A 13,918-nucleotide genomic window follows, 5' to 3' on the forward strand; every position below is an offset into this window, starting at 1 on the left:
ATATCAAATACTGTTCAAAGCATTCGACTTATATTGCATTATCATACACAGAGAAAACATTTTAGCAAATGTTAACACTATGTTCGCTGCTGTACAAGTATAAGACAAAATCCCTGCCTCAAATAGTTATCAATCCAGTACAGACAAAAAAGCAGTACACAAATAAAAAATGTATATGTGATAGTACATCTCTAAACCCCAATCCCAAGCACATGCATCATTTTTAGTATGTGAGTAGTCCCACTGAAGTTATTGGGACCAATCATGTACTCAGATGTATACACATCCTTAAATGCTGTGCTGGATCTGAGCCATCACCTTGAAATACTAAAAGGTGCTTCTCATCCCAGAGTAGAATTTTTCTTGACAGTTGGGGCACATTAAATAAGGGGTTTCAGTAATATGGAGAAAAAAAGGAGTACTAGTGGCACCTTGGAGACTAACCAATTTATTTGAGCATAAGCTTTCGTGAGCTACAGCTCACTTCATCGGATGCTTCCGTGAGCTACAGCTCACTTCATCGGATGCATCCGATGAAGTGAGCTGTAGCTCACGAAAACTTATGCTCAAATAAATTGGTTAGTCTCCAAGGTGCCACTAGTTTTCCTTTTCTTTTTGCGAATACAGACTAACATGGCTGCTACTCTGAAACGAGTAATATGGAGGTTTACATGTTTCTCTGTCATTCACATTTTAAAGATTTTCCCAACACTTTTTGGCCATACCATTCTACCAAGACCAAACTGAGCAACTTCAAATTCCACTTCCTAATGTGGGAAAGAACACTTCATAAGTTTGGAAGGGATGTGTGCAGGAATGAAGGAAATATTCAAGTTTGTTTTTGTAAAAAAATGGAAACATAAACAATAAAGTTAACAATATATTTTGAAGTTTACACATAGTATCATTTAAAGCACATACATGTATATTTAAGTATATTGTACACACACATCAGTCTGATGCACACATTATTTACATTCACTCTAACACATGCGTTAGAAACCGTACATGATTCGGATGCAATTATCATCATTGCCAGGATGGGGAGAGTGGCAGGAAGGGGATACCCCAGTGCAAAAGGATCTATGTCTGAATGAGTAGAAAAGAAACACTATACTGGGGAGCAAGGGTCCACTATGAAAAACTGAATAGAAGTCATATATTACTATTTATTTATTTATTTATTTATTATCTAGCACGGTCACAGACCAGTGAGACTGGAAAGATAATGACTCTATAGTCTGGTGGTTACTCCCTGGATATGGGTGAACTATGTTCAAGTCCCTGCTTCTGAGCAGAGATTTTAAAACAGATCTCCCATGTCCCAGGTCAGTAACCTGATCACCAGGCTACTGGCAACAATAGAGGGGGCGGGGGGAGAAAGATCTCCAGTTTTTCATGAAAAGGGCTGACCTGGCTAACTCACTTTGAGAGATGAGGGTTAGCCCCCACACTTCTCCTTGGCATTTCCTACTGCCAGATTGGACAGCTCCCTGCTCAGCATACTGGTATTTGTAAATCCCTTTCTTTGGAGTCTAACTCACCCCATGCATGGTATAGGGAGCCTGGGCACCTAACTCAGGGCTAAAGATCCCACTTGGCAGCAGAGTGCCTAAATACCAGGTGTTGCAACACTGACTATAAGCCTGTGTATGTCTTTACGGGGGGGGGGGGGGGGGACAACTCCCGTGGCAGCAAGTCTCAGAACCCACTGTACAGATTCAGGCTTGCAGGGCCCGAGCTACGGCGGTAAAAATAGCAGTGTGTAGACATCCCTGCTTGGGCAAGCCGGAACATCTGCACTGCTATTTTCAGCGCTGTGGCGTCAGCCCATCACGGCTGTAGCTCTGGGCTCTGGCCAGGCTACAGCGGGGGGGGGGGGGGGTTTGCAGTGTACGCTCCCCCCGTCCCTTTGTGGATCTAGCGCTAGCCCCCCCCCCGCGCGCCGCCGCTCTTCGGGCTATTTCGCCTTCCCTGCCCAGAGCGGGGACCTTTCTTCTCCTCTGCCACGGCAGCCAGCGGGACTGCCCTGTTACTCCACTTCGCCAGCAGCTGCCGCCCACGGGGCCCCAGGCCTCCCACTCGGCAACGCGCACCGGCCCCGGCACCCTCCCCGGGCACAGGGGTCCCCTTCCACCCACGGACCCCGACCGCCCCGGCTTCGCTGGGGAGCGCTGGGCCCACGCAAGCCTCGCGCAGAGCCGCCGCCGCGCCGCCCGCGGGGGGCCAGCAAAGTCCCTCAGGGGCCGCCAGCGACCCCGCCCCCTACGCCCGCTCGCCCTGAGCACTTCACCTGCCTCCACCTTCTGCCTCAATTACCAGCCGCTAACTCCCCGTGCCCCGGCCACCGGCTCGGCCGCGCAGGCGCACTGACTCGGTTACTACCCTTTCCGCAGGAGGGCCCTTGACGCGGCCCAGCACGCGGCTATCTTACCATCCTCCCACTCCTGTGGCATGATGGGAGTCGTAGTTCATCCCCCCCATCTCCCTCACTGCCTAACCTCCGAGGCATGATGGGAGGTGTAGTTCGTCGTGGCCCGCTTCGGCGGGGCCTGATGGGCGCCGTAGTTTGGTCTGCTGCGGGCAGAGTCACGGGGTCTTGCTCTCAGGCCTCCGGCAGGGGCCGGCCTGTCGCCGGGCCCTGTCAAAGCGCTGGGGTGGGCAGGGCTGGCTCTAGGCCCAGTCCTCCCTCAGTGGCTACAGCCTGGCTGCCGGGGAGCGCCGCTCGCCCTGCGGCTGTGTGAGGGACCGTGTGCCCGGGGACCTGGCCCTGGGCGAGGAGAGAGGATGAGGGGGCGGTGCGGAGAACGGGCCCGGACGGTGGTGCTGGCGGCTCTGGTGCTGCTGCTGCTGGCTTCCACCCGCTGGGAAGGTGCGGAGGCGCGTCCTGCGGCTTGGGGACACCTCGGCGCGGGCAGCAGCCAGAGAGCGCGCAACGTGGTGATGGTGATGTGCGATGCCTTTGTAAGTATCCCACCAGAGCCTCCTGCTTCTCCAGGCCTCTGCTCACAGGGAAAGAGCCTGAGCAGGTATAAAACAGGTAGCACCAAATATTAACATGGTGTTGCCAGCTTCTGTAGAGTCTGATGAGTTTGGGGTGCCCTCTGCACTTTAGAGACGCTTGTGCAATGTGACCCAAGGCAGTGTGTGCCTTGGTGTCAAATCGTCTTCGTCTCATGCTGAAATGGCATTTCACATTCTGAAATTTATTTGGGAACTGTTAATGGGTCACAGTCAGGGCTTGTGAAACCACCTTGTCCAAGCAAGGACCACAATCCCAGTAAAAAAGAGGATATGTTAATACCCCAAGAGCTGTCCAGCTGCATCATCACTTCTTCTTGGGACCATAAAGACAGGGTTGCAATTAACTGAAAGACTTTGTATTTTTGAGCTTAAAGAAAGAGTCAGATTTTTTCTCAAGATCACACTTTTAAAAAGAAACCTGTTATTTTAATCAGTTAAAAATAATCAAATTATGTGTAACTGATTTCTGTTATCAGTTATGGTAACCCTGGTCATGATGTAACAGTAGCAGTGAACACTGCAAAACAGAAATGTAAAAACAATGTATTTGACCTATGTTGAAAAGAGAAGAACACTCCTACCAATAGGAAACTGTAGGGAGCAATCAGAGATTCTTGGGCTGTATAGCCTTTAGAAATTATAAGAAATTCAGGTATTGTCCACCATGGGGAAATTGATAGAATTATTCCAACCAATTTAAACACAGGTTCAGCTGAACTGGAGGGAATCATGGTACTGGGCCCAAGCCTGTTTTTATCACTGTGCTTTCATCAGCTTTAACTAATGTGGTAAAAGTACCAGAAGCTTATCTACACTATATGTCCGTCAGTTCAGCTAAAGTGGTGATAAAGCTGATGAACATTTTTTGTAAATGCCCCCTGTGTCCACAATGGCCACAGACATAGGCACCAACTGCATGGGTGCTCTGGGGCTGGAGCACCCACGGCAGCCCCACCGATCAGCTCCCCCCACTATGATCAGCTGTTCAGGAGGTGCTGGGGGGGAGGAGCGGGGGCAGAAAGAGTTGTGGGAGAGGAGGCAGGACAGAGGCGGAGTGGGGGCTTGGTGGAGGGGGGGGTCCTAGGGTGGAGCGGGGGTCAAGCACCATCCGGGAACTGATGCTACAGTGATGAATGCAGGGGTGAAAGTAACTTAAGGGACTTACCGGTACGCAGGGCAGCTGGGGTCCTGAGCAAGGTGGGGGGGGTGGCTCAACTGGAAGGGGCGGGGCCGTGGGCAAAAGGGTTGGGGTTGGGGCCGGGGCCGGGGCCAGACTCCCCCAGCCAGCCCTTCAGCGCAACCCGGCAGCGATTTAAAGGGCCTGAGCCTCCCAGCTGCTGCCATCACCGCTACCCGAGTTCCAGCCATGATTTAAAGGGCCCAAGGATGATTCTGGGCCCTTTAAATCACTGCTGGGAGCCCAGGGCCCTTTTAAATTGCCAGGCCCCTGGGAAGCTGCCCCCTGCTGGTACGGTCGGCTGTGTATTGGCTCTTACCGGTACACCATACTGGACTGTACCAGCTTGCTTTCACCTCTGGGTGAATGTGATCTAACAATACAGGTAGATAGAATGGGTGCAATCAGACCCTTGAATTAATTATTTATCATCTTTAAAACTTTATTTCATTTAATCTTTATTTACTTCATAAATAAATATCCTTTCTTATTTATGGTAGATGGCAGCTTTTTTGGGGAGCAAACAAATCTTTGCAGTTCATTAAAACTGCATTGCAGTCATAACTTGATTATTTTGTATAAGAAAGTTTGCATAATCTAAATTCACATTTTTATTTTCTCACTTCGAATTTTATTTATTTAATTTTATTTTGTAATTTTCCTCAGGTTCTTTATTTAATGTTAATCAAAGGACTAGGCAAGAATTTGTTTTTTGAGGAGTGTGTAAACCTTACCCTGTTCATATTCATTTAGAACTCTTCTGTAAAAATCATTTTCCTTTCTTGTCGCTTTGCCGGGATTATCTGGGTATTTTCCACTTAATCATTTCCCTGTCATCATGGGGGCCACAGGCACTGGTGCATCTTGGTCCCTCCTATTCACTCCCTGTGACACATAATAGTCTCATCTCCTGTGGGCTGTAATACTTTGATCTAATTTCAGTTGTTGGGTTTAGTATGTGTTTGGAGGGTGGTCTTGGTGGCCTGTGATATACAGGAGGTCACATTAGGTGGTCTGGTAGTCTCTTCTAGACTTAAACTCTCTGATTCTATATCATCCCTTTCTTTGCATCCCTTCACTGACTCCCACATTATCGCACCAAGCATAAAACACTTGTTTTCACTTTCAAGGCCCTTCATGGTCTATCCCCATTATATCTCTCATTTGCTATCTAGATGTCAACTCCCACTTCTGATTGGCCCATGATGCAAGCCTTATTACATTTTTAAACAAGTCCCCTCTCCGTGCTCCCTTCCATGCTGCTCCCTCTTGCTTAGGAGGCGATCCCTTTAAATGTCCGCAAAACAAATAAGTTTTTCTCCTTCAAAACCCTCCCTTTTTTCTGTGATGCCCACGAAAAACTTGACAGCAATGCTGGTGTCCTGAGATTATGACCTGTCATGCTGACCAACATTGTTTCATTGTACTCTGTCTTGTCTGTATCCATTTATTTTCTCTTGTCTTTGAAGCAGGGACTGCCTTTTTGTTCTGTATTTGTACATTATCTAACTCAGTAGGGTCCTGCTCCATGACTAGGGCTCATAAGTGTTACGGTTATAGAAATAATAATAATAATAATAATATAAAAAATTATTGTGCTTGTTGCCTGTTTAGTCCCAGATTTCTTTTTCCCTGAGGGGACTATATAAGACAGTGAAACCATCTCCAATGAAGTTATACCAGTATAACTGAAATCAGAATTTGACCACATATCTTTGAAGGCACAGAAACAGTGTAGCATGAAAAACACAATATTCTTTCAGCTGAGTAAAATGTTTTTGTGGATCTCTATTGTAAGGCCAAAGGCAGAAAAAGAAGTTATGATTCTGTTTTTGTGTATGTTTGCCCTCCTGTCTAAGTATAGCAAATTGTAAAATACAATGTGAAGTATAAATGTAATCATAATGTTAAGCAATTATTTTTAACAAATTAAAGATTCTTTCAAAACTGAGTATCTACAGATCTTACATTCTCACAGTTATGTCACTGTAACTCTTATTTCTCTATACTGTACATGCTTTTTCTTCGGCCATCACTGACTCAGATGCTAGAGAATTGTCTCTATCCATTTTACACAGCTTATTCTTTTAAAGGTGAAATGTCAGAGAGTCTAGGGCCCTGGTCTTGCAAATGCTTGTGACTAACTATTCAAATGAAGCCAGGATCAAATCCTATCTAAAAACTAAATCTTTGTGCACTGTGAGAAGTTATGGGTACTGTTTATTGATATCTGGTGTAGGAAGCCAGGCAGAGTCTGAAGGACATTTTAGGTTGAAATTCCACAGTGAAGCAAAGTGAGAGCTTTAAGGATGATGATAGTGGTTCCCTTTTCTAAAAAAGTTCCTTGTGCAATGTTAGAAAAAAGAACTTTGCCTTGATTCCTTACCATTGTCACATGACACACATCCATAGATGTAAATTACTAAGGTTATGCTTGAATAGGAAAAAAGAGTGGAAGTTCAATTTACCATGTTATTTCTCTGTTTATGAGATAGTATTTCACTGAGTAATTATTTTCACATAGTAGTTCTGAATTCTAGAAAACTATCCATTAAGAACCACTGTGCACTAACTTACTATTTTTTGGTATGCTACAGCATTGCCCAAATAAGGATCGGGGCCTTATTGTGATTAGTGCTGTACAAACATAAATACATGAGTAACTTCGCTCCCATGAATTCAATAGGACTACTCTCATGCTTGAAGTTACATGTGTGTAAGTGTTTGCAGGGCAGGACCATATGGTGAAAGACAGCCCTTTCACCGAAGAGTTTACAATATAATTTAGGACAAGCTACATCAAAACACCCTGAGAGTAGAGAATATAAGCACGACAGTGAAAGGAACAGGTGGATACCTACACTAGCTATGTGCACAGTTAGTGGGATTTAAGTCATTTGAAGTTTTCTTTTGGGAAAGGAGGGAGGTTTGGTTTTAAGATATAAATAAACAAATATTATTGATAAAAGTTGTTAAAGAAATGGATAAAATGGGCCATTTAAACATTGCAGGATACTGTTGTGGGCACCATTGCAAGTTGCAGTAAAAGTGAGAGAGCTGCAAGTGGGGCTGCTACTCCCCTTCCCATACAGTGGATGGGCAGATGTGGGGAATCGGTTAGGGTTATGGCCACACACAGTGTGAGCTGGAGCCGGTTCGCACGGGTTTGCTGGAACCGGTTGTTAAATTTAGAAGCCCTTTTAGAACCGGTTGTCCCATGAGGGACAACCGGTTCTAAAAGGACTTCTAAACTTAACAACCGGCCAAAAGTGGCGCCTTATGCACCAACTCCGTGGGTGCTCCAGGGCTGGAGCATCCACAGGGAAAATTTGGTGGGTGCAGAGCACCCACGAGCAGCTCCCTGCCAGGCCCCAGCTCACCTCGCCTCCACTCCGCCTCCTCCCCTGAATGCACCACCCCGCTCTGCTTCTCCGCCCCCTGCCGCCCCCCGCCCCCCATTTCCCGTGAATCAGCTGTTCACATGGGAAGCCTGGGAGGGCTGAGAAGCAAGCAGCGGCTTCGCGCTCAGGCCCAGGGAGGCGGAGCAGAGGTGAGCTGGGGCGGGAGGGGGCGCGGCACCGCAGCTGGTAACCCGGGGAGCATGCAGGGGAACCGCTCTCTGCCCCAGCTCACCTCCGCCTCCCTGGGCCTGAGCAGGAAGCCACCGCCTGAACAGCTGATTCGCGGGAAGCGGGGGGGTGCGGAGAAGCAGAGCGGGGCGGCACGTTCAGGGGAGGAGGCGGAGCAGAGGTGAGTTGGGGCCGGGCGGGGAGGTGCTGGTGGGTGCTCTGCAGACACCAAATTTTCCTCGTGGGTGTGCTCCAGCCCCGGAGCACCCACGGAGTCGATGCCTAAGGCGCCACTTTTGATGTGATCAGTGGCGGGAGCGGCCGCTCCCCCAGCTACGCTACCCCGCCCCTGGGAGCCAGAGGGACCTGCCAGATGCTTCCTGGGAGCCGCCCCAGGTAAGCACCTCTGGGACTCCCCACCTTGCCCCTGGCAGGTCCCTCTGGCTCTTAGGGGCGGGGTGGGCACCCACTACGGTGGCCCACGAGACTCTCCTGCCCGGTTCTGGGGGCAGTCAGGGGAGGGAGGTGGATAGGGCAGGGGTCCCGTCAGGCTGGGGAGCCCCCTGGAGTGGCACCTCCATGGCACTCAATATATGATCCTGCTGACCTGGCGCCCTCTCAGTTCCTTCTTGCTGGCTACTCCGACAGAGGGGAAGGGGGGCGGGTTTGGAATGGATATGAGCAACACATCTCGAAGAACAACAGTTACAAAGGTGAGTAGCCATTTTTTCTTCTTCAAGTGTTTGCTCATATCCATTCCAATTAAGTGACTCCCAAGCCTTACCTAGGCAGTGGGGTTGGAGTTAAGGAATGTTGACTGTAGCACCGTTCAACCGAAAGCCATGTCATTGCTGGCGTGCCGGACAATGGCGTAGTGCAAGGTGAAGGTATGCACCGAGGACCAAGTCACTGCCCTGCAGATTTCTTGGATCAGTACCTGGGCTAGGAACACTGCTGACAAGGCCTGGGCCCTAGTGGAATGTGTACATGAAGCCATGTGGCCGAGGGGACTCAGGCATCCCCTTGCTGTCGAGGTCAGGAATCGCTGAAGGCCTCAAATGATGCCTGTGATAGCTTGGAAACGGGAGTCCAGGAAGAGGACCCGCACCTGTACGGTGTCCAGCACCGCCCCGATGAATTCGATCCTTTGAGTCAGTTCTAGCGTCGACTTTGCTACGTTGAGGAGGAGAGCCAGCCGTTCCAATTTAAAGCTGACCAGGTGGAGGTGGGACTGCGGCCCTGAAGCAACCAGTTGTCGAGGTAGGGTTACACTTGCACCTGCTGTCAACAGAAGAAGGCAGCCACAACCGACATACACTTGGTGGACACTCAGGGGGCTGTGGAAAGGCCGAATGGAAGGGCCATAAACTGATAATGTTCACAGTTGACCACGAAGCACAGGAAACGCCTATGTGCTGGATGAATCACTGTGTGGAAGTATGCATCCTTCATGTTGAGGGCAGCATACCAGTCTCCAGGATCCAGAGAAGGGACAATGGTGCCCAGGGAGACCATGCGGAACTTCAACTTTACCATGAATTTGTTGAGCCCATGCAGGTCCAGAATGGGCCAGAGGCCCGCTTTGGCCTTGGGGATTAGGAACTATTGGGAGTAGAATCCCTTGCCCCTTAGTTCCCACAGAACCTCCTCTGCCGCCCGCAAGGCGAGGAGCACCTGAACCTCCTGATAAGGAGTTGCTCGTGAGAGGGGTCCCTGAAGAGGGACAGGGAAGGGGGGTGGGAGGATGGGTAGGAGCAGAATTGGAGAGAGTATCCCGCTTCCACCATTCAAAGGACCCAGCAGTCTGAGGTTATTTGGGACCATGCATGGTGAAAGTGGGATAAACGATTCAAAAAGGGTGGGGAAGGATCCGGGGGTAAGTCTGGTACGCTGTCCTCAGGCGTCCCTTCTAAAGGCCTGCTTGGAACCCGACGATGGTTTGGTCAGGCCCTGACCTTGCCCAGACCAGGTGTTGGAGGGCTTCCTTGTGCCATTCCACCCCTGCCTCCTGTAAAAGTCCTACCTCGTCCGAGGGGGGTAGGAGCACTGTTGCGGCTGCTGGAGCTTGAAGTGCTTCTGCTGGGTTGCTGGGGTGTGCATACCCAGGGACTTCATGGTTGCCCTCAAGTCCCTAAGGCTATGCATCCTAGAGTCAGTCCACTCCGCGAACAGGCCCTCCTCGTCAAAGGGCAGGTCCTGCAGCATCTGCTGAACCTCAGGAGGCAGGCAAGAGGCTTGCAGCCAGGAAGTGCACCTCATGGCAATCCCCGAGGACAAGGTACGCTCGGTCGAGTCTGCAGCGTCCAGTGAGGCCTGTAAAGAGGTCCATGCCACCATCTTGCTCTCGTCAACAAGGCCCCCAGTCTCCTCCCTGGATTCAGGAGGCATAAGCTCCTTGAACTTCAACATGGAGTTCCAGGAGTTAAAGTTGTAGCAGCTCAGGAGTGCGTATTGATTGGCAATCCTGAGCTAGAGCCCACCCATGGAGTACACCTTGTGGCCAAACAAGTCCAGCCGCTTGGTGTCCTTCAACTTGGGCGCTGGAGCCTGCTGCCCGTGCCTCCCCTTCTCATTCACAGCCGCAACCGCCAGCGAGCAGGGCTGCGGGTGCATGAACAGATAGTCATACCCCTTCGAGGGTACAAAGTATTTACATTCAACCCCCTCTGCCATAGGGGGAATGGAGGCCGGGATCTGCCAGATGGTTTTGGATGGTCTTGATGAGGGGCAGGGCCACCCTCGATGGACCTTCCGGGGCCAAAATGTTCACTACCGGTCCCTTGATTCCACTACCTCCTCGGCTTGCAGATTCATGTTGCATGCCACCTTGCGCAGGAGGTCCTGATGGGCACAGATGTCTATGGGGTGCGGCCCAGAGATTGAGGTGCCTGCCACAGCCTCGTCGGGGAGGAGGACTAAGAGGCTAAGGGGAGGAGAGGGTCGTCCTGACCCCTCTGTTCCACGGGGGCCCCGATGCCCTGCGTCGCCGACCACAGGTCCAGGCTCGGGAACCAGAGTCAGAGGGGATCCCAAGATGGGGAGGGGGCACGACGTCTCCTCCACACCCCCAGGAGTGGGCTGACTGGTTGAGGCTTCTGGCACCTGTGGTTCAGAGGTGGCCAACCAGGAAGATCCAGACTGCGTACCTTGGGCCTGGTGGTATGCCCACCAGGGTCCAGAACTGCCACTGGGTGGGCCCCTGCCATGGTCCTGCCCCCACATCAGGGCGGCCACGGTCCAACCAGCAGTAGTCCCATTCCGAAAACTGCGACCCCGTCTCCAAACCTGAGGAACGAGATCCGGATCTCAAGGGCCAGGGCGGGGCCGAGCGGATCTGCGCTGGTAAGCGGCATCGAGGAGAAGGAGAGCTGTGCCGCAAGGCTGGGGAGCAGTCCCGGGACCTGGAGCGGTACCGGGACCTGGAGCGGTACAGGACCTGGAGCAATACTGTGGCCTGGAGCTGCACCAAGACGGTGAACGGCACCGGGATCGGTGCCGGGTCCGGGACCTGCTCCGCAACATCGACCAGCGATTGGGAACGCCAGTGCAATCCAGAACAGCTCCACGATGGGGAGCAGTGCCAGCACTATGAGCGGTTCCAGGACTGGGAGCGGTGCCGAGGCTCGCCCGACAGTGCCGTCGATCAGATCAACGCCGGCTTGCCTCGAGACGGTGCCATCCTCTGAGGCATCAGAGGCTTGGCGTGGAGCAGAGGAGACTCTGGTGCTGTCATGGCGATGAGATACCTTGCAGCCACAAAGGTCTCCAGAGTGAAAGGCAGCTGGACTTCCACAACACTGAGGGTTGGGGAGTCCAGTGGCTCCAGACTCAATGGTTCCCCCAGCGGGGCCGAAATTGACAGTGTCACATCTACGACCTTCACTCCTGGGTGCTCCCCTCCGGGACGCACCACTGTGGCCGGTTCCAGGGGGGTGGGTCTCTGTGAAGGAGAGCCACCCATCTCCGGCTTCCAGTGTCGGAAAGTGGGAGCAGTGCCAGGTCGATGTTGCCGGCTTTGGTGCGAGGGAGCGGTGGTGCCGCAGGTCTCGGCCAGAGTGCATCCGCAGCGCCGCTTCCACTACCACTGCTGGGGCGCAGCGCACCGAAGAACTTGGTGCCGGGTCTTGCCATGTCGAAGGAGGCTGGGGTCTAAGGGTCTCCTCCATAAAGAGCTGCCTCAGGCGAAAGTCACGCTCCTTCTTAGTTCAAGGACGAAATCCCTTGCAGATCTTCCACTTCTCAGCTTGGTGAGCCTCCCCCAGACACTTTAGACAAGAGTCATGGGGGGGGTCGCCTGTTGGCATGGACTTGGAGCAGGACCTGCAAGGCTTGAATCCCGGGGACTAGGGCATGACAGCCCCAAAGAAAAAACCCCAACCCAGTAAATCCCCCCAGTAAACTCCCCAACCCTGCTACCACTAACTATAACAAAAACAAAGAACTACCAACAAAAGCAAACAACAACTATCTACAAAAGCTAGGGAAACTTGGAGAACTTGTAGAGCAAGATGCCACAGTTTCAATGACCGTCATGGGCAGTAAGAAGGTACTGAGGGGTCAGCAGGGTCATATATTGAGCACCATGGAGGCGCCACTCCAGGGGTCTCCCCAGCCGACCTGCCAGATGCTGCTAGGGGAAAAACTTTCTGACAGCCATGCATGCGGCACGCGTGTACACCTAATTGGAATCGATATAAGCAAGCACTCGAAGAACAAAACTTATTTTTAACCCCAGTTTAGTTTTAGCCAACTGTTCTTCATCTTGGTGCTTGTCTCATTCAGGCACCAGGCAACTGAGAGATGGTGCTTTCTATGTTTGATTTGAAAGAGCTGTAGACTTGGGTATTGTCTGCATGCTCAAGTACTGAACTTCAGGGTATCTCACTTCTCCCCTAGGAGCTTAGTATATATGTTGAAATAAGGTGGGAATAGGATTGAACCATGCAGTTCTCCTAAAGGTTCTGCCCACCATGACACGCTGAGATATGTCTGCGAAGAAGGATTGAAGACAGCTCCATTGACTCCAACCACCTGTACCAGGTGTCTTAAGCAAGTCAGCAGCACCTCATGGCCAGTGTCAAATGATGCTGACAGATCAAACAGCAGAGATGTTTGCCCACTATTCATGGCTCAAAGAGATCATTTACCAGTGTGACCAGCAGTGTTTCTATGCCATTTTATAAATCTGAAACATGTTTTGAGATGAAGGGTGCTAGGTTATTGGTAGAGATGGCTCAGATGTTGTAGAAGGTGGCTTCTTAGTCATCTTGCCAAACAAGAAGATTAGACACCAGGGTGGTAATCGGTGAATCATGTTTCAGAGTTTTCCAGGATAATTCATTTTTGGAAGGTGCCAGATTTAATGACTCTTTATAAGTGCTGAGTATTATTATCCTATGTAGTTTGCACGAGGATTTTATTCTTTGCACAGTTTACAAGATCAAAACTAAGTACAACTCTTGGACAACCAAAACGTGGATGAAGTTTGTTTCAGTAATTCCTAGAATGGTAAATTTACCATGTACTGTAGCTTTGGGTCATTTTCATAATATTTTATTTCTGATTATTAAAGAAAATGTTACCATTGTCAATTTTAATGTTTTTAAGTACCTTCTGTTCGATTGCAGGATGGAAGGTTGACATTTTATCCAGGAAATCAGACCGTGATCCTACCTTTTATAAATCTCATGAAAAGATACGGCACTGTGTTTCTCAATGCCTACACCAATTCTCCAATATGTTGTCCTTCTCGTGCAGGTAAGACCATATTAAAAATCTTATTAAGGGAAATAGTAAGTACCAGGGGAGAGCCGGTTTAAATGTTCATTAGTGATGGACAAACCTCACAAGGCATGAGCTGAATAAGCCCCCATTTTTAAACGCTTATTTGAAATTATCCAAACTTTTTCTGAGGTTTTATCCATTTCTCTTTCCCCCCCCCCCGCCCCTTGTCTGCCTCCCATTCTTCTTCCTCCCAACCGCATTCTTCTCTTCCAACTTCTCAGTCCCCAAGCCATTGCAAACTTCACTCAGGTTCAGTACTTCTGAAAACCTTTAAGGATTCCAATGGACTTGTTTGTCCTCTGCGATGTTGATCTGTGGCTGCATTCAGGGCTGGGCTGGGACTTCCCAGCACAGAGATACTTTC

At 50.3% G+C, this 13,918-nt stretch overlaps 2 protein-coding genes across 6 annotated transcripts in view; one reads left to right on the forward strand and one right to left on the reverse strand.

The window, feature by feature from the left end:
* SKIC3 (SKI3 subunit of superkiller complex) overlaps positions 1-2,744 on the reverse strand; it is an 80,693-nt gene extending 77,949 nt beyond the window's left edge. Inside the window, exon 1 of one of the 2 annotated variants that reach the window (XM_074952857.1) lies at positions 2,435-2,744. In XM_074952857.1, the coding sequence (XP_074808958.1) occupies positions 2,435-2,456 (22 nt within the window). In that variant the 5' untranslated portion in view covers positions 2,457-2,744. Of the gene's footprint in view, positions 1-2,293; positions 2,400-2,434 lie in introns of those variants that run through there. The other variant, XM_074952858.1, reaches the window with a different exon arrangement.
* Positions 2,519-13,918, forward strand: part of ARSK (arylsulfatase family member K) — a 61,534-nt gene continuing 50,134 nt past the window's right edge. For all 4 annotated transcript variants that reach the window (XM_074952860.1, XM_074952859.1, XM_074952861.1 and 1 more), the window contains exons 1-2: positions 2,519-2,964; positions 13,398-13,527. In XM_074952860.1, coding sequence (XP_074808961.1) covers positions 2,788-2,964; positions 13,398-13,527 — 307 coding nt within the window. In that variant the 5' untranslated portion in view covers positions 2,519-2,787. The remainder of the gene's footprint in view (positions 2,965-13,397; positions 13,528-13,918) is intronic.

Source organism: Natator depressus, chromosome 5, assembly GCF_965152275.1.
Source record: "Natator depressus isolate rNatDep1 chromosome 5, rNatDep2.hap1, whole genome shotgun sequence".
NCBI lineage: Eukaryota > Metazoa > Chordata > Testudines > Cheloniidae > Natator > Natator depressus.